Raw genomic sequence first — 18,096 nt, forward strand, 5'->3', positions numbered from 1 at the left:
TTTCCAAGACTTTGCTTTATCAGGCCATCATGTTTTCCAACACCTCAGCAACCATGAGAGTTAGAAACTTCCTTTAAGCAGAAAGCAGCTGTAAATTCCAGGATTAACGAGGGAGCCTGCGTACCAGTCAGCAGCTCATCTACGCTTGTGGCCCACATAATAACCACCTATAATGACCAGTGACTTGCTGTCAAATGTTGTGTTGGCAAAGACACCACCCCATGTTGGCTGACTGTACTACAGTTAGTACATCAGGAGAAAAGCAAAAATGAAGGGGTTGGGAGAGAATGTTCCTTTTCCTAAAGGACTGTCCCGCACAGGTAGCATGAAGTAAACCAGATAGCCTCTGTTGTATGGGCTAGCAGGGAACTAGAGTTAGCCTTGTCAATGAAGTACCTTATGAGGAAAAAAAGATCAAATTGCTCACAATGCACCTGTGAAACCCCATGGGGAAAGCCTCACGGAAAGGTGAATGTGTATGTGATTTGGAATGGAGAAACAGCAGGAGGGGAAGAGGTTAAGCTTAGTAAGCACCTTCTTCCCCACTCCATCACTGTGCCTCTGCTTTCAATTGAGCATCCCAAAGCAGTTTTTCCTGTAAAACAGGAGTCCTCAAGATACCATTACATAAATTTGCATATAATGTGTAGTTTGGTTTGCAGACATTTTAAAACATTTAAATTAGAACTATGTCGATGTGTCCTAACAGCCAGTCTACACAACATCACATGTTAAACCTGTTCCTGGGCTACCTCACTTCAGGCTGCAGGTGTTCCCCCAACTTAAAAACAACGTTCCCCCTTAAAAACAGAACAAAACTTCCTACGCAGAGAAAACCAGATTCAGGGAGATTAACTCCAGCCTAAACATTTCCCCGATAAGCTCATTTTCTGCACGCGTGGATTTTATTATTCTTGATGAGTCATACAAAAGTAGTCCCCTCCCTCGTGGCACCTGCTGTAGTACAGACCTATTGAGCAAAGTGTATGTAGATAACTGGTTTGCGTGACTTCCCCAGCTGACTGTAACATGAGCATCGGAGCATCTCTGTTATGCTATTTGGTATACATCTTTGTGTTGTTAAGTGGAAGAGAAACTGAACATAAATTTTAGCCGATGTAGATTTTCCATGCACATTATAGACTGGTTTAGGTCCCGGAAGAGGTTTTAATTTGAATAAAAACAAGTGGGAGGTTAGATGGTTTCTTCTAATGTAAAATTTGGCACTGAAAGGATTAATTCGTCATGATGACATAGAAATGCGCAGAAAAATTTCCATACACAAGCAGAACCTGTTAGGATCCTGGTCAGTGAATTACATCCAGAAATGTTGTGTCCCCATTCAATTGCCACCCAGCCTTTCATCACATGCACACTCAATGAATCACTGCGTAAGGGAAGTACATGAATGCTAAATATTGTAATGAGATTTTGGTGTGCAATTGAGTGTGCATAGTGTTCCAGTGCCCAAAACGTGGCACCAAGACTGGAGTTTCAATCAAGAAAAAAATAAATAAAAGCCCTTGTTCAAATATCAGATTCTCATTATCAGATTCCAAATAGTTCATGGAAGGTCATGACTCATATTTTGGACTTTCTTCCTAATGAGGTATAGCACATTTGTGTGTGGTAAGAGACTCTTCGATGCTCTCACTGACTCTGAAAGAAATTTGGAGAGGGGAAAAGTCGTGTAAAATCTCCTATTTAAAATCTGCATCTTAAAATCTGAATTTCCAATTTTAAAAATTTTCTAGAACTTGTATTAATGCAAAATTTTGTCCCAGCTACCTTTATGATTTGTGAGGTGGAGGAGGCATGGACGTAGAGTTATAAAATCTGCAATCTGCAAGTGTGTTGTTGCATATGCATTCAAGTCAGTAGAGAAGAGAGTGTGTGTTTGTGTGTGTTGGTTCCCTTTCATACTGTGTTGAAGCCTGTGCATCACAAAGGGCATCGATTCACTCACACCAAAGAGAGAAGCGTATACAAGGGAGGGTATTCAAGGGACTGTGAGGAAGCAACTTTGCTCTGTGTGATTATAGTGCTCTGATGCCTTTCAGCTGAAGGGCACCTCACGTGGCATGTCTTTGTGTGTATAAGTGTGTGTGTGTTTATAGGGAAAGACAGTTGTCTACCCATCCTACAAGCTGAGGTCCACCACAATATGTTTGTAGACCAATGTGTTTCCTTTGAAACTGGGTGCTAGCAGAATATCCATGCCTTCCAAGGGAATCGGGTGGAATGCTCGTGGAGCTTGGACAGAGAGTTCCTGGAACTTGACAAACTTCTGCTTCTTTTCGTCCCAGAGGTAGATATGGGTAAAAGAGAAGTCACTGCCCAGTGCCAAGTACTGATGCTGAGCGATACGAAAAGGCTCCATGACCATGGAACCTCGGGAGGGCAAGGTCTGCAGCTCTGTGAATTGCATCCCCTCCCATTTGACCACTTTGGAGTCACCAATGTAGCGGCTCAGGCACAAATAGTTGTCCCTCTTGATCCGGAAATGCTTGACCATCTGTATGTCCATCACATCTGCCACATCGCCCAGGTGGACAAACTGCTTCTGCGAGCGGTTCCATTGGTAGATAATGGGCACCTGGGAGCTGCTGGAGATGATGAGGCGGGGCTTGCCGTCTATCTCCACATATTCTACGTCAGTATCTCGGTGCCAAGAATGCAGGTCCTGGTGGGGATAGAAACCATTCTGGTTCCAGCGGTAGAGGCTGGTGGAGCCAGCTTTGGAGCTATCAGCAATGACAAAGAACCATTCACCCTCAATCTGGAAGGCTTCAATGTCATTGGGCTTCCGGATCTTCTGGCTATCGATGTCTTGGATCTTGATGAACTTGTCGATGTTAGTGTCCCAGCGGTAGATATAGGAGCCACCAAAGAGCTGGGCTACCACAACATACAGCTGCAACTCAGCCACTATCGGCTTGCAGTAGACAGCTGAGTGAGCTGTAATGGAGAAATGGAGAAAAGTCAGCAGACAAAAGGAAATCGGTCTGAACTCACCAGTACTGTATCTCAGGCTGACACATTCTGTGACAATCTGGATGGCTACAGACATCCAGTTCAGGCATGTCCCCAGCTTTTATTTATATTATGCAGAAAAATGGAGTCTTGGAATCTAGTTTAAATGGAAGAGATTAGTCCTGGAAAATTTTTAAGAATAGTCTATAATGAAGCATAGATTCTGTGTGTGTATGTTGCCCAATGGGGAATGGTGGGCAAGCCAATGGCTTTATGGTAAATTATTGTCAGACAACGCAAAACAGCAAGATCCTAATATGATCACACATCTAACAGACACTTATGGGCCCCAGGCCGATCAAAAATATACAGAGGGAGATCATCCCAGATAACCTTCAGGTTTGCAGTGTGTCCACTTAGGTAATGTGATTCATAGATTGCCGTGTTAGCCAAAGTGCTGGTGCATCAGTGTTTTAACTCTTTATTTTAAAGAAATGTATCCCTTTTGCCTAGATCCAGCACTATCTGAGTCCCATTCCCTTCACTTTCCATTTGCCTTCAATGGACCCACCAGAGGGTGTAGATCAGGGGTGACCATGCTGGCAGGGACTGATGGGTATTGTAGTCCATGAACATCTGGAGCACCATAGGTTGGCCACCCCTAGTGTAGATGAAGCAGCCAGGCATCTTTCCTTGTGCCTGACCCTTCACTGTGCCCTATTTCCCAATCCCTACTCTTCATGGCACCAACCTTGAGGTTTCACTCATCTATAGGAAAAGAGAGATGCTCACTCCATCATTACCTGGGATGCGGTCAAAGTCACGCAGCTTGCGCTCAACATAGTCCCACTTGAGGATGGTACAACTGCTGGAGCTTGGCTGGGCCAAAGCCACGTAGAGATCACTAGCATAGACAAAGGGCTCAGCAGACACTGATTGGAAAGGCAGGACCTGGTACACCATAAAATCTGATATGGAAAAGATGCTAAGAATCAGAATGAAGCCTGTATCCCAGCAAGCCAGTGGCTTCCTAATTCCTCATCAACACCACCACACCCTGGCTTAAAGGATAGCTGTTTACACTAAAGCTGAAATGTCTTCATCTGTGTTTCCTCAAATAGTTGGTTAGGTTGGACAGAGGCCAAGATAACCAATCAAGCCGTGCAGTGCTAATCAACTCACCAACAATACAACAGGCTGCATTTTTACATCAGAGATATTGTGATAAAGTAGCTTCACCAGTTGAATTCCTTTCTGCTTCACAGCTGTTAATGGCTACCAAAACAAGGTGGCAACCTGACCTCTCACTCAGAAGTCTTTTAAAGAAAATACCTACATGTTTTTCAAATGCCTCTTCAGATACATGTAGAGTTTTTCAAGACAAAAAAATGTCACTCAAATGTAAATATTTTCCTACGTCTTGTCCTGTCCTATCAGTTCTGACGCTTCCATGGCAAGTCCTGCTTCTCTACATCCTTTTGTTCCACAGTCTACACACATTCCAACTGCTCCTACCTGTAGTGATGCAATCAAAATCCTTGAGTGGAAGGTCTCGGACCTTGTGCCCTTGGTACTGAGGGGGGCTGCCACAGAAGATGGCAGGTACGGTGGTGTTGGAGCTTTCCATCCACTCCACCAACCACTTGGTTTTGCAATCGCAAGTCAAGGCATTGCCTCGGAGATCTCTGTTGGGAGAAACAATGCAGGAGGAATGGGAATTCTTCCCTTCAGTTCTAATGAACAAAGTTTTAGAATCTCTAAGTATGCCCCAAATATGGAAATTTCTTAACCTCTGGTAGGAGAGGACTGGAAAATCTGAACTGGCTGTTTGTAAATCATTGATCAACCACCTGTATTTTGAATGCCTGACCACACCCAGGATTTTTGTTGAGGGTGAGATATGCTGCTGCTTTGGTGTTGTCTGTTCCCCAGTAGAGGATACAGAAGCTGAGATGAGCCATTTGTCGGAGCAACTCTACGTGAATTCTGTTGCTGTTCCTTGACAGACTGGTCTTACAGCACACCCACAGGCAGGAATTTCTGACTGCTCTGGGAAATTAATTCTTGTCACTATTAACTCTGTATTACAGGCTCTAGGACAGGGGTAGGGAACCTGCGGCTCTCCAGATGTTCAGGAACTACAATTCCCATCAGCCTCTGTCAGCATGGCCAATTGGCCATGCTGGTAGGGGCTGATGGGAATTGTAGTTCCTGAACATCTGGAGAGCCGCAGGTTCCCTACCCCTGCTCTAGGAGAATAGAAGGATCACCACAGTCTGATGAGCTTTGCATAACACCCCACACACAAAGACAAAATAACACAGTTCTTTCTTTTGCAGTTTTCTGGGCACTTCATTTTCAGATCGATTATTTATTTATTATTTATTTATTATGAGATTTATAAGCCGCCTCACCCCCGAAGGGCTCGAGGCGGCTCACAGAATGGCTGCACATTAAATAACAATCAATAAAACATATCAAATACAAGAGTGCAGCTTAATTCATTAAAACTTAAACTTATCTTGTTTAATATCCTTGCATGCATGCCCCACAGAAAAAGACAAATGTAAATCCACCAGCATCACAATACATAGTACCGGTATGTCTTTTTGTTTAGGAAATAGCTGAATTATGTGGGACACAATCCAGTCCAATTTTAAACACTTTTATTGATTTAAATAAGAATATTAGTCATAAAATGAATTCATTACCCACTGAAATTAATCATTCCAATTATTAATTTATTATGCCCATTATTACCTCTTGATTGGTTCACATTCTTTTGTTTCCCTAGGCATTGTATAAATAACTTAGACTGCAGGACTTTTCAGGTGCAATTATAGGCCAATTGTTTTGGGGTAAAATTGCTTAATTTGCCCAGAGTTTGGGGAGTTAATTGTGGAAGCTGAAGCTCATCTGGAAGTAGTCTTTCCATTCTAAAGGGAAGAGTGACCTAAATTACTAGTATCAAAGTGATGGAGAGCCTTACAGATCACTTAAGATGTCCAACGGCTTCAAGAGGTCTCTGGGCAGCGTCTGCAGGTTGTTGTGGGCCAAAGATCTGAAAGAGAGCACAGCAGATCTGATTGGTTGCCTATTTACATTTTCAAGGTAGAAGTGGTGCTTTGTGAAATAGGAGGCAGAAATATCCCCTGAAAACCTCCAAAAGGTGGGAACATTCACCCACCTTTCCAAAGCTGTTTGTGGCTATTGTCTCCACTACCTACTTCTGCTGTTTCTTTGGTGCAATATTTTCCCTTGGTTAGGGTTTCTTTCTTCCTCACAAAGCGGCCCTAGCCACTCAAGGATCACACAGCAAATATGAAGTCAACACAACACTCCCTAGTCAATCAGATTTGTCACTGAGGGCAAAGGAGGGTGATATGTAAAGGTACCTTTTCATGCTCAATTTGAGGTGAAACGTGGTCATCTTTATTTGCATAATTTCTTCTGTTGCCAAAAGGCATGGAAAGCAGCAGCAGACTATGTGGGGCTGCTTCCTAGCAAGTAGATACTGTGCTCAGCCCCTCAGCTCCTGAGAATTACTCATCTCAGCTCCTGAGAGCTACTCATATACAAAGTCACAAGCAGAACGTTTCACTTCTACTCTAGGCAGAGGCATAGCTCCAAGGGAACCGGGGTGTGCGCGATGCACCGGGCATGCGCCCCTGTGGGGGTGTGGCAAGGGCATGGTGGGGGCATTCAGGGGCGGGGCAGGGCAGGGGTGTTCCGGGACGGGGCAGAGGACACACCAGTGCACTGGGCGCTTTCCCCCCTTGCTATACCTCTGAGTAAAGAAATCTCCAATTGCTGCTCTCTTGTGCTTCTCAAGAGCATGGTGGCCCTAAATAAAGACCTCCCTTGGTGTACCACTGTGGTGAAGGCTACCGACCTCTCCTGTCCCTGCTGCAGCATGCGATGCATCCTCACTCAATGTGCAGAGACAATCCTACAAGCCTCTGCAATACACAAGCTCTCCCCCCAGACCCAACCCATACTACAGAATGACAAGCGTTATGCTAGTTTCTTAATTTTGCTGGTATGTCTAGGAGTACACCCCTCAGCTTATGCTCCAGGCCCACACAAGGAATGCTTATACGCCAGCACTAACTCACAGGTGTGTCAGGGATTTAAGTCCACGGAAGGTGTTTTTTGACAGAGACCGGATGTCGTTGTTCTCTATGAACCTGAGGACATAAACCAAAATTCAGTCTTACTGCTCTGTGCCTTGATGCCGCTTGAGGAGTCTTCTTGTTCCACAAATATCAACAGACCTCTTTCTTCCAACCCCAGCCTCACACAGAAATGTCACTCCACCTATAATATGCCAACATTTCCTTGGCAGGACTTTCAGACCTGGCCTCCTTTGACAGAGGAGCTGGATCTCCCTTACCCCCCCTCCCTTGCACCTACTCTCTATACCAGCCTCCTTTCCATTGTCAGATGTGCACTTCCTCCCTCTCCTCCTATCTCCTGGGCCCCTGCAGTACTTTCCCATCTCCTAGCTGAACAGCTATCTTGAGGCACAGGTGGCAGCAAAATTAGAAATGCCCAGAGGCTGCTTGGACAGCATTCTTTGCAGGCTTAATACCAGGCTTAGAGCATCTATCTCACCCCTAAAACATGCAGAATATCCCTTTTCTTACTCTAAAAGAATATTCCTATTCTTCTAGACTACTTTGGATTTATATCCCCCCTTTCTCTCCTGTAAGGAGACTCAAAGGGGCTTACAATCTCCTTTCCTTTCCCCACCCCCACAACAAACACCCTATGAGGTGGGTGGGGCTAGGAAAGCTCCAAAGAGCTGTGACTAGCCCAAGGTCACCCAGCTGGCATGTGTTGGAGTGCACAAGCTAATCTGGTTTTTTTAAATACAACAACCTTTATTAGGCATATTAAAATAGGCTCCAGAGCATTATAGACATTTCTGAAGTACAAATCAAAAGTACATTCAAAACACAGACAGATAAACTGTATCTAGCACTGGACGTTACTTAGAGAATTCTGTCACTTGTAAAAGAAATTTTGCTACTTTTTCCAAGAGCATGGCCTCTGTGCTATGTAACAAAAGCTCCACAACAGAGTTGTCTCAGATTTGTCTAAGACCTCTAATCTGGTTCACCAGATAAGCCTCCACAGCTCAAGTGGCAGAGTGGGGAATCAAATCCGGTTCTCCAAATTAGAGTGCACCTGCTCTTAACCACTACAACACTGGCCACTGCAGCCTCTTCTTTGCCACTTAGCAGCCCTGTCTGCCCATCCCACATTCTCAGCCTAGCTTCCCCTATCAATTTATACTAGTTTGGCCCCATCCCTATCAGCTACTGAAACCTGGTGCTAGAACAGAAAGACCACCCTGTTGTTCATACAAGGTATTTTGCAGTGGTGTGAGGAAGTCCCATGGAAGAAAGCGATTGTCTCCAATGCTCGTGGTAAATTTATTGGAGTTGAGCAGGCTGCAAAGAAAGAAAAGATGTTAAAGTTGGTGACAGCAGAGACCAAAAAAAAAGGTCACTAACCCCCAGGATTATGTTGTCATTGTGTTGTCTAAGTTTGCTGTGAAAGAGTCAGGAGGTTCAATGGGGCTTTAAACCACAGAATTCTACAGTGAAAACAAAACTTTTAATAAATATTGAGCAGCATTAAATGTTTGTTTTATTGCTGCTTTTTTTTTAGTTGAATAGCCTACAGGCTTTAGGATTTCAATGGGAATAATTTTAAGAGACAGACAATAAGTGATCTATAAAAGGATACCAGAAAAACAAGCAGGTTCGGCGCGCCACCCAATAGCCGAACACATTCAGCCAAAGGTTCTCCTAAATAATATTGTCAAACATGTTTCATAAATGGCAGCAGAATGCTTTCCTGATCTCTTCTGGAGGGTCATTCTCGAACACAGAAGCCAATGAAGGAACTACAGCACATCTCACAGTCCTCAGGGTACAGCTGAATACTGTACAATAGGGCTTACTTTTGAGTAAACATGCTTGGCAGAAGGCTGCAACATCTAAAACAAATTGGCTTGGCAAGCGCTCTGGTTCTACCATTCTCTAGTATCCAGTTCTGTAAATTCTAACCTAGGCTTTTTCAGGAAGCAAGAGCTGTCTAGCAGCTCAACTCGGCTCTTGCAAAGCTAATAGATTTGCCGAGGAGCTGTCTTGCAACGACCTTTGCTGTGTTCCGGAAAGCTAAACATATGGAAAGTTCACCTTGGCTGGCACTGCAGTAAAGAGTGAAAAGTCCAAAACAAAAGAAAAAATTGGGATTTCAAACTATATCCTTAAAAATCACTGCTTCCAGTAAGTAAATAGAAACTTATTATAAATTTAATAATAATGTATTCTACTCCCACTGGGTGAATGTAGTTATTTGCAACCTAATAGCAGCAATACTGGGCTCTTTGTCAGTCTTTCTGGCTCCACTTGGAGGAGATCTAGGCTCTCTTCCTTTCCCGCTTTGCTATTGCTGGCCAGTGAAAGCACATGTTACAAAGTAGCCTGAGAAAGAAGGAGCCCTTCCATCAGCTGCTTCAGCAAGTATGCCAAGTGCTGCCGTACAAAGCCATTCCATTAGTGAGACCAGATATGGCCTCCGTTCCCAAGCTCTCCACCCCAAAAACACCCTAGCAAGAGAGGTAAACATACAGGAACTGCAGAAATGGAAGGTGAGCAAAAGCGCCTTCTTTGATTTCGCTGAAAGCTGCATTTATCAGAGTCCTGCAGGAGAGAAGGGAACGGTGAGAGAGAGATGGAGGGAAAGAGGAGAAAAAGAAGATCACTGGGAGGCATTTGAACTTCAAGTGTCGGTGCAGAAAGGCTGGGGTTTGAAACCTGCCTGAGCTACAGAACAGTGGTCTGATAAACAAAAGAATATTACACACAGTTTGTATAGCGCAACTTAGAATTCTGGTGTGATGGTACAGGGCATATATCTGCCTGCAAAGTTACATTGTTTATATGCCAGTTCAACTTGCAAGTCCTCTTCAAAAAGAATCCTCGGATGTAAAAGAAGATGAAGAGATGGTTTTTATACCCATTTTTCTGTACCTTAAGGCATCTCAAAGTAATTTACAATCACAGTCGCTTCCTTTTTCCGCAACAGACACCCCGTGAGATAGATGGGGCTCCTGAGAGAGTACTAAGAAAACTGCGACTGGCCCAAGGTCACCCAGCAGGCTTCATCTGCAGTAGTAGGGAATGTAGGCCTGTCACACCCTCTCTGCAGCTGATTGGATCAAGCCCAGTGGACTGCAATGTGGGCAAAGGTGGGAGCAGCCCTTTACACAGTGCTGGGGCTAATGGGGTTTGTTTGGCTCAATTTGCTTCCAGGTCTGCAGACCACTGGGAAATTTCCTCAGAAGTTAAAAATCCAATCCACCCCTGAGTTTGAAACATTCTACAGCCACAAACTCACCAAGAATGTGCCTATATTGCACAGTGCTGGGATTAAGGCATGCTGAGATCCTAAACAGGGCCAAGTTTCAGAGTTCCCATGGTATTACCAAAAAAAAGGAGTAATTTAGACATTTGGGGGAGTTTATTTAGAAGTCCGTCATAATCTGAGACCCTAAACTGCAGTTTACTTAGTTTGCATCCAGCTCTGGGGATTTAATTCGGCAGTGGAGGCTGCAGTTTTCTAATGCAATTCATAGCACTTAACTATACTATACTCCAGAGTTTCTGAGAAAACGTTGGAGCGATGAGGTGTTGTAACTGTATAGTACTGACAGAGGTCTTGAACTCCCATTCTTGTCACTAATTACATTACAACTGTCCCAACTCAAGCACCGTGGAGTCTATTTCCAGTAACTTGTAATCACCAGCTATCAAAAAAAAAATCAGTACATATTTGAGTATCTTCTATCACTTCCTATTATCTTCTCACTTGGGAGTCATAAATGGCCTTCTCAGTCCCATATTCCTCCCCCCACCTCCATTCTATCAGTTTGATAACAGTGCGCACACTCTCACACTCATGTGCACGCAAGCACACACATATTCAGCTTGCTCATGAACCTTGCTCAGAAGCACAGCTGATGAATTTCACCTACCACACAATCTCTGAGGGGACAGTGGGGAGTCTGTATTTAAAGATCTCCGCATTTGCTGTGATTAATGAAGGTTAATTGGAGCAGGGCTCAGAAGCCACTTAAACAAATCAATGCGGGCATCAGCACTGGCCAGTAGACAAATCTAGCCAGCACAACTGGGGAGAAAGCAGGCAGTAAGGGCTGCCAAAGGACCAGCAATTCTTGATAGTAGGAATGGAGAGACTCTGTCTTTCACTGGTCCTTTACTGCCTAAAGGGAGATGAAATTCATTTTAATTCATTTTATGCTCTCCTGTCTACTTTGGAGGCTATCTGCATCCAATGCTGGGGAAGAAACCAAGCTAGTTCACCCTTATGAAGAAGTGGTGAACTAAACTAAGGCTACATCCCTGCAACAAGCTCCCTACCACAATAATGTCCAGATGCTGAAAAACTAGGGTTGCCAGGCTGGGCTGGGCTATCTTCTGGAATCACAACTCAGCTCCAGACTACTGAGTTAAGTTCTCCTGAGAAAAATGGCAACTCTGGAGGATGGATTTTAAGACACTGTACCCCTACCTTTGAGGTCCCTCCCCTAATTTCACACTCCTTGGTCTCTACCCTCAGGGAGCCAGCGTGGTGTAGTGGTTAAAAGCAGGTAGATTCTAATCTGGGGAACTGGGCTTGATTCCCCACTCCTCCACCTGAGTGGCAGAGGCTTATCTGGTGAACCAGATGTGTTTCTGCACTCCTACATTCCTGCTGGGTGACCCTGGGCTAGTCACAGCTCTTCAGCTCTCTCTCTCAGCCCCACCTACCTCACAAGGGAGGAAGAAAAAGAAGCTTGTAAGCCACCTTGAGTCTCCTTACAGGAGAGAAAGGTGGGGTGTAAATCCAAACTCCTCTTCTTCAGTTTTCCAGGAATTTCTCAACCTGGAGTTGGCAATGCTGCAAAGTATGGGTTTACTCAAGTTTGACTCCTCAGGAATTATATTTTAAAGGCACAGAAACTGTATTTTTCTTGAGTCAAAAAATGCTCATGACTGTCCCACAAAGCTAACTTTCAATACTACGATAGCAGTGCATAGCCATCTTTCTTGTGGCTGTTGTAAAATTATTGATGTCACACACGAAAGCTCTCCCCCTGGCATGATTCAGACAAGTTGTACAAAGTATACCCATGATGGACACTCAGCCCAGCAACCACCATAGGTAGGATTCAGACCCATAAAAGCTGCCCACATTGTATGGGTGGAGGCATGATGTGTTCTCTTGCAATCATGAGAGCCACCAGAGGTTCTTTACTTGTGGGGAGTTTTTCTTTTTGACACAGAGGACTGTTCAACCCTTTGTGTTGCTCCAAACTATACCTACAATGTTAGCTCAGGGCACCTCACAATAATAAACAATACATACACAATACAATATTTAAATTTAAAACCACAAATCAACCTTCAAATACCACTAGTAATAGACATCACTTTGTTGGCACTTAATCCCAGAAATATCCTCTCAGAAGGACGGTTCAGTTGGCATCTACACAGTAAATAATAAACTGGAGGGATACACCCCCAGAAATAATGGAGGGAAGGGGGGATGGAGACCAGGCTTTCATTTCCACTGTCGCTGTCCTCAGCCATGTGCCTGATGGAACATCGCTATTTTATTATAGGCCCTGCGGAATTGTACTAAATCCTGCAGGGCTGAGGGCTCACTCAACAGGGATTTCCACCAGGTTGAGTCAGGACTGAAAAGGACCTGGCTCTGTTTGAGGTCATGTTTGTACGTTTCTAGACACAAAGATTGCCCCTTGTATGAAGCAAACTAACATGTGCTCATGGCACTCACCATTGTTTCCTAGCACCTGCCTGCCTGCTTCCCTGCAACCCCACTTTCTGACCTCTTCCACACTCCTCCTTGATCCCATTTCACACTTCCTTCTTTCCTTTGTCATCCTTCATCCTGTTCACAGTATCTCCTTTTCTAATCTTTCTTTTGACAGTGTCTGTATCCCTTCCCCTTTCTCTGCCCCACTTTATTTCTGGTCCTTGACCACTACCCTACGCCATTTCTCCAGCCAGTATGAGGTACGCAAAAGGTAATGGGAGGTCAGAGGTTGTGGTCTTGCAGCCTTCTGTGAAGATGGGCAGGAGCTGCAGAGTAAAGGGGAAAGAGTACTTGAGCCCTCAGCTAACTCTGCTTTTATGATGGAGGGGGTGAAACTATTTCCCCACAACCAGAGTGTAACCACCAACAGAAATGAAAGTGTTTCCCATTATAAGAACTTAAAACGGAATACTAAAAAAGCCAAAAAATATCATGTGGAAGCTGGAAGAGAGGGAGGGGTCAGAAAAATTATTTAGACTAACTGCTGCTCCCTCTCAGTTCCTGCCTCATCCAGAATAATTTTCTCCCATACTCACCTCCTCACATTCTATAAAACACAAATACGGAACCCAGTAAACACAGGCTCGCTGTCCCCAGTATTAGCTTCAACTGGATTATCCCATTTCCAGAGATGTGCGTATAATGCTGAAGGCTATTCACAACCATTTTTTGCGATTGCACAAACATTAGTAAACATGAACAATTACGCTACAACCTGAAAGTTGCCTTGACCATTACAAAGCCTGAGATCTTATTCTTTTTTAAAAAAAAATGTGAATGTTTAGTTCAACTAGAACTTTATGTTTTTTAAAAAGGAAGAAGGGGAAAATAGCAACCGTTTTGTGGCAGCATCCATTGTCTTTATTCATAATTCCAAACATGCTCAGAGGGATTCACAAGGACAGCAAACACCGTAGAAAACTGATGCCACAAATGGCCTATTCGGCCATGCTGGCAGGGGCTGATGGGAATTGTAGTCCATAACATCTGGCGTGCCAAAGGTTCGCCACCACAGGCCTAGTGTATGCTTGTTTTTCCAGTAGGTTATTTTATTACATACAGGGAGACTTGTTTTTATTTATTTTTAATGGGGAAGGACCATGGGCCCCACCGATACTGGTTAAAATGGTACCGATGGACATTCTACTACCTCATTTATTGCCTCACTCAGATTGAGGTGTAGAATAAGCACCCACAGAACATCTGTGAGGGAGATTGCAGTGTCAAATTTAGTAAAAATGTGGGAAACATTATTCTTCCAGCCAGGCTTTGGGAGCTTCGAGATCCGATTAATAAAATTCCCCTGGATCTCTTCTGGTTCCGCGCTTTCCATCTCTGAAGTCACTTCTTCCCACAGATTTTCAGCCAAGCTTGTGGTCAGAATTAGGTGACTGCAGCTTCCTCCAATGAATCCATATACCACCTAGTACCCACAAGTGCATCAGGACTTCCAGCTCCCCACCACAAGGGTCAAGCACGCCCTTTTAGTTACTTAAGCCAGTGAACACACACACTAATATTTCCTGTTTGCCCATCTGAGTTTATCCACCACATGGGGCACTATATACATATATGCATACTCCTACAGCCAGAGATGCAGTAATGAGTACTGAGAAATGTACACAGCACTTGCAAGTGTTCAAAGTACTTCACATACATGATCTCAAAAAAAAAATCCATACAGCAGACTTTTAAGGTCAGGCTGGTATTATCCACTTCTTTATTTGGGGGGACTGGGGCTGAGACAATAATGGCAAATTTGAAATACGTTGAAATCCAGGATGCAACTGGACCCCAGCACTTTGCAGGCTTGCTCTGTCAGTCTGAAGATAGACAGAAAGGGTACTCCTTTTTTTCTGCCTTGTTGTCATCACCAGTCAACCGATATGCACGCACATTTGAAACAGCAAAACTTTGTATACCCATAGAATTCCAGTAGTGACTAACATACTCCAGCGCATAGCTGGCCTTTTTACCCAGTAAGCTCTGATCCATCTCTCTCTTTCCCTAGGAATAAATCAGCCATTACCCAACAGCAGACTAACTCCTGAAAAGACTCTTCCACATGACAAGCAGACACTCTGAAGGACTCGAGACTGATGCTCCAGCAAATGTTGCAGATTTTGTAGCCCACCCCACCTCAGCCGAGCCTCCTTTCTCCAGCTGATAGCTCCAAACCCAACAAATTGACTTCCACTAGGGAATCTGACCACTGCACCCAAACAGCTTTCTGGAAACAGTCCCCCCAATACATATATTTGCAAACATATTCCCCAGTTTGTCCCTGCTAGGGATTTCCAAATTTGCCACTTACAGTGAAATGACATCTCGGGGCAGATTCTTGGGTATGCTCTTTGAGTCCACACAGAAGGCAGTGTCTCTCGTGCAAGAACAGCTGGGGGGGCAGGGAGGTGGTCTCGGGGCTCGCCGGCAGCTGGCGGGCAGCCAGAAGCAGGCCAGGCCCAGCAGGCAGAAGAAAAGAAGAGATCCCCTTGGGAAGGTTTTCCCCAACGGCTGCAGCTCAGTCATGGCCTTTTCCTGGCCTCTGTCTCCTCTTGAAGAACAGCCCCCTCCAACTCTGGAGTTTCCCCCGGGAAAACCGGTGGTTGTAGCTGCGGCGGCTGCTACTGCAGCTACCAAACGAGATGCTCTTTCGACTTCTCTCTTTCCTCCTCCACAGACAACCTCTGTGTGTTTTCAGGCTGCCGCTGAAGCCAGACTGGATATAGCAGCCTTGTGCGTGGGGTGGGGGGGAAGAGGCAGAGCACCAGGCTTCTGAGTGATGGGGGAGAATGAGAGCATGGCTAAGGAGGCAGCTCTGCCATGGGGATTTGTCACTAGATGGGTGGGGAAGAAACAAGAGACAGGCTGCATATGGGACTGTATGCAATGCAACTGCTCAGAATAGCTGTAGCTCAGAAGTGGGTTCAAGACATCTTACCCAGGGTGGAACAGAGATGGTAAAAGAAGTGAGCATCGGGATTTTAAAAATGTTGATAAATTAAGACCGCGCTTGTAAAGCAAGGAACAGGTTTCAATTAAAAGGCCTTCATGGTTTTAAGAAAGTTTTTAGCTGGTGACAGAGGGCGAATTCCCACTGGCGATTAATCCTGGGATAGTCACCCGAAATATCCAGGTTCCCTCGAGATCTCCTCACAGCCAAACCACGGAACACAGATCAGTCCCATTTCTGGCGCTCCTCCCCGCCCTTATCATGGGATTTTCCTGGACCTACTTGTATATGCAGCTTTTTGAGAGAGAGAAAATGCTCCAATGGGAGCTAATAAGAGATGGAGCTACACATTTGAGGGTCCATAACTTTGGCCCCCATGAACCAAACTTCACCAAACCTGGGTGGTATCATCAGGAGAGTCTCCTAAAGATACCCTGAAATGTTGGTGCTGCTAGCTTAACAATTGCACCCCTGACAGCAGGCACCCCTACCCCCCCAGGGGCAGGCCTAGACGTCTTCACTAGAAACATGCTGCAGTGGGGATGTTGGAACCTGGATGAAAAAGTTCTGATTCTTTTGAAACTTGGTTGTATCTAGATTAAATTTTCAGTGGGAATTCGGCCCTAGAGAAGAGGTGCAGGGAAAGATTAAAGCATAGCACTTGGGAACACTGTTGCAATTACCGTTGCCAATCTCCACAGGCCACCTGGAGGTCTCCCAGAATTAGAACAGATCACCAGAGAGTATTTCCCTTGGAGAAAGTGGCTTCATTAGAGGGTGAACGCTATGGCATTATACCATGCTGAACTCTCCCCTCAAGTGAACCCCACCTTCCTAAGCCCTATGCCCAAACCTCCTGGAATTTTCCAATTCAGAGTTGGCAACCTTAGTTGAAGTGAAAACACAAACTGTCCTTCACTCTCTGTACTGGCTTGACTGTCCATAATAGGGATCCCACAAGGGACTAAATGCCTTTATACAGAAATGCCCTACAACTCCTACTGTTTCTGTGATACCCAGTTCCTCCTACCCACACACATACACATCCGAATAATGAGCACTGTGTTAGTCCCAGATAAACAATATTGCACAAAAGCTGGTAACAGGCACAATCTCTGCATTTCACGCTGCTGCTGCTCCCCCATCCCTCCCTGCCCCAAACCTTTTGTGCTGCCTCATCTCTTTCCTCCCCAGTGATCCCAGCAACTCCAAGTGGCTGTCAAATAATTTATGGCACACGAGCTGCCTGCGGGAGCTGAGTGTGGCACAATCACAAACATCTCTTGTTCCAGGCACAGCTGTCCCAGACAACAAAAGACAAAGATCGTAAAAGCCCTGATGTGTGTGAGCCATTCTTAGTCGCTTGGAGAAGGGTTGAGATAGTCACGAGCAAACAAGACACAAGGCCTACCAAGGAGAACACGACTTGTGCCATCCTCTGAAAGGAGGGTTGCCAGTTCTCAGTTAGGAAACACCTGGAGATTTGGGGTGTGGAGCCTGAGGAAAGCAGGGTTTGGGGAAGGGAGGGGCTTCAGTAAGGTATAGTGCCATGGAGCCCACCTTCCAAAGCGGCCATTTTCTCCAGGTGAACTGATGTCTACTCTGGAGATTAGCTAATCCCAGGAGATCTCCAGCCATCACTGGGAGGTTGGTAACCATAGCTGCAGGGGAAGACTATGCACATCTCAGGGACACCACTGCGGAGTGAAAGTCAAGCAGCTTTTCCAGACAGCTGCTTCAAAGTGCATCTCTATCACATGTAACCCTCCTGCACGTCATCATGATTCAAAGGCAATAGCAATAATGAATGAGGAAGGATTGCTCTCTCGCCCTGTCCCTCTCTCCCATCTCATGCACATTCCCTTTTGGCAGGTTGAACCCTGACATAAGACTGCATCCACATACAGTTAGGTATTTTGCTACTGTAGTTCTATAGCTATAATTCCCAACTGTATTTTACTGGCATGAACAAGACAGTAAGAGAGGTGAATGATAATTATAGCATAAGGATAACACAATATCCAGTGATATGTAAAGTCTTCCAGTCACAAGGTAATACTCATGCATGATTCCCGCTAATTGCAAAGAAGGTGATGGCCACTAACCTGGATAGCTTTAAAAGGGGCTTGGACAGATTTATGGAGGAGAAGTCGATTTATGGCTACCAATCTTGATCCTCTTTGACCTAAGATTGCAAATGCCTTAACAGACCAGGTGCTCGGGAGCAACATCCGCAGAAGGCCATTGCTTTCACC

General features: G+C 44.9%; 1 protein-coding gene across 2 annotated transcripts; it reads right to left on the reverse strand.

The window, feature by feature from the left end:
- Window positions 1-623: 623 nt before the first annotated feature.
- LGI3 (leucine rich repeat LGI family member 3) lies at window positions 624-15,661 on the reverse strand. Of its 2 annotated transcripts, none has more exons than XM_048513080.1 (8): window positions 15,203-15,661; window positions 9,618-9,689; window positions 8,355-8,429; window positions 7,089-7,160; window positions 5,963-6,034; window positions 4,489-4,658; window positions 3,777-3,941; window positions 624-2,958 (listed from the first exon to the last, which is right to left on the reverse strand). In XM_048513080.1, exons 1-8 carry the CDS (start codon window positions 15,415-15,417, stop codon window positions 2,141-2,143), a joined length of 1,659 nt encoding a protein of 552 aa, XP_048369037.1. In that variant the 5' UTR covers window positions 15,418-15,661; the 3' UTR covers window positions 624-2,140. The 2 variants fall into 2 exon arrangements, with proteins under 2 accessions (XP_048369037.1, XP_048369036.1); XM_048513079.1 differs by having other exon boundaries at window positions 8,344-8,429; window positions 15,203-15,261.
- Between the last annotated feature and the right edge of the window lie 2,435 nt (window positions 15,662-18,096).

This window comes from Sphaerodactylus townsendi, linkage group LG12, assembly GCF_021028975.2.
Source record: "Sphaerodactylus townsendi isolate TG3544 linkage group LG12, MPM_Stown_v2.3, whole genome shotgun sequence".
Taxonomy (NCBI): Eukaryota; Metazoa; Chordata; class Lepidosauria; order Squamata; family Sphaerodactylidae; genus Sphaerodactylus; species Sphaerodactylus townsendi.

Bases quoted from the DNA above. Each gene is read 5' to 3' on its own strand.
- LGI3 (XM_048513080.1), bottom strand. From the start codon at position 15,417: ATGACTGAGCTGCAGCCGTTGGGGAAAACCTTCCCAAGGGGATCTCTT. The intron at 8,430-9,617 runs GTATGTTTACCT...CTTTCTTTGCAG, and splicing joins CTTCCATTTCTGCAGTTCCT to CCTGCTCAACTCCAATAAAT. The intron at 3,942-4,488 runs GTAGGAGCAGTT...TTTCCATATCAG, and splicing joins TTTTGATTGCATCACTACAG to ATTTTATGGTGTACCAGGTC.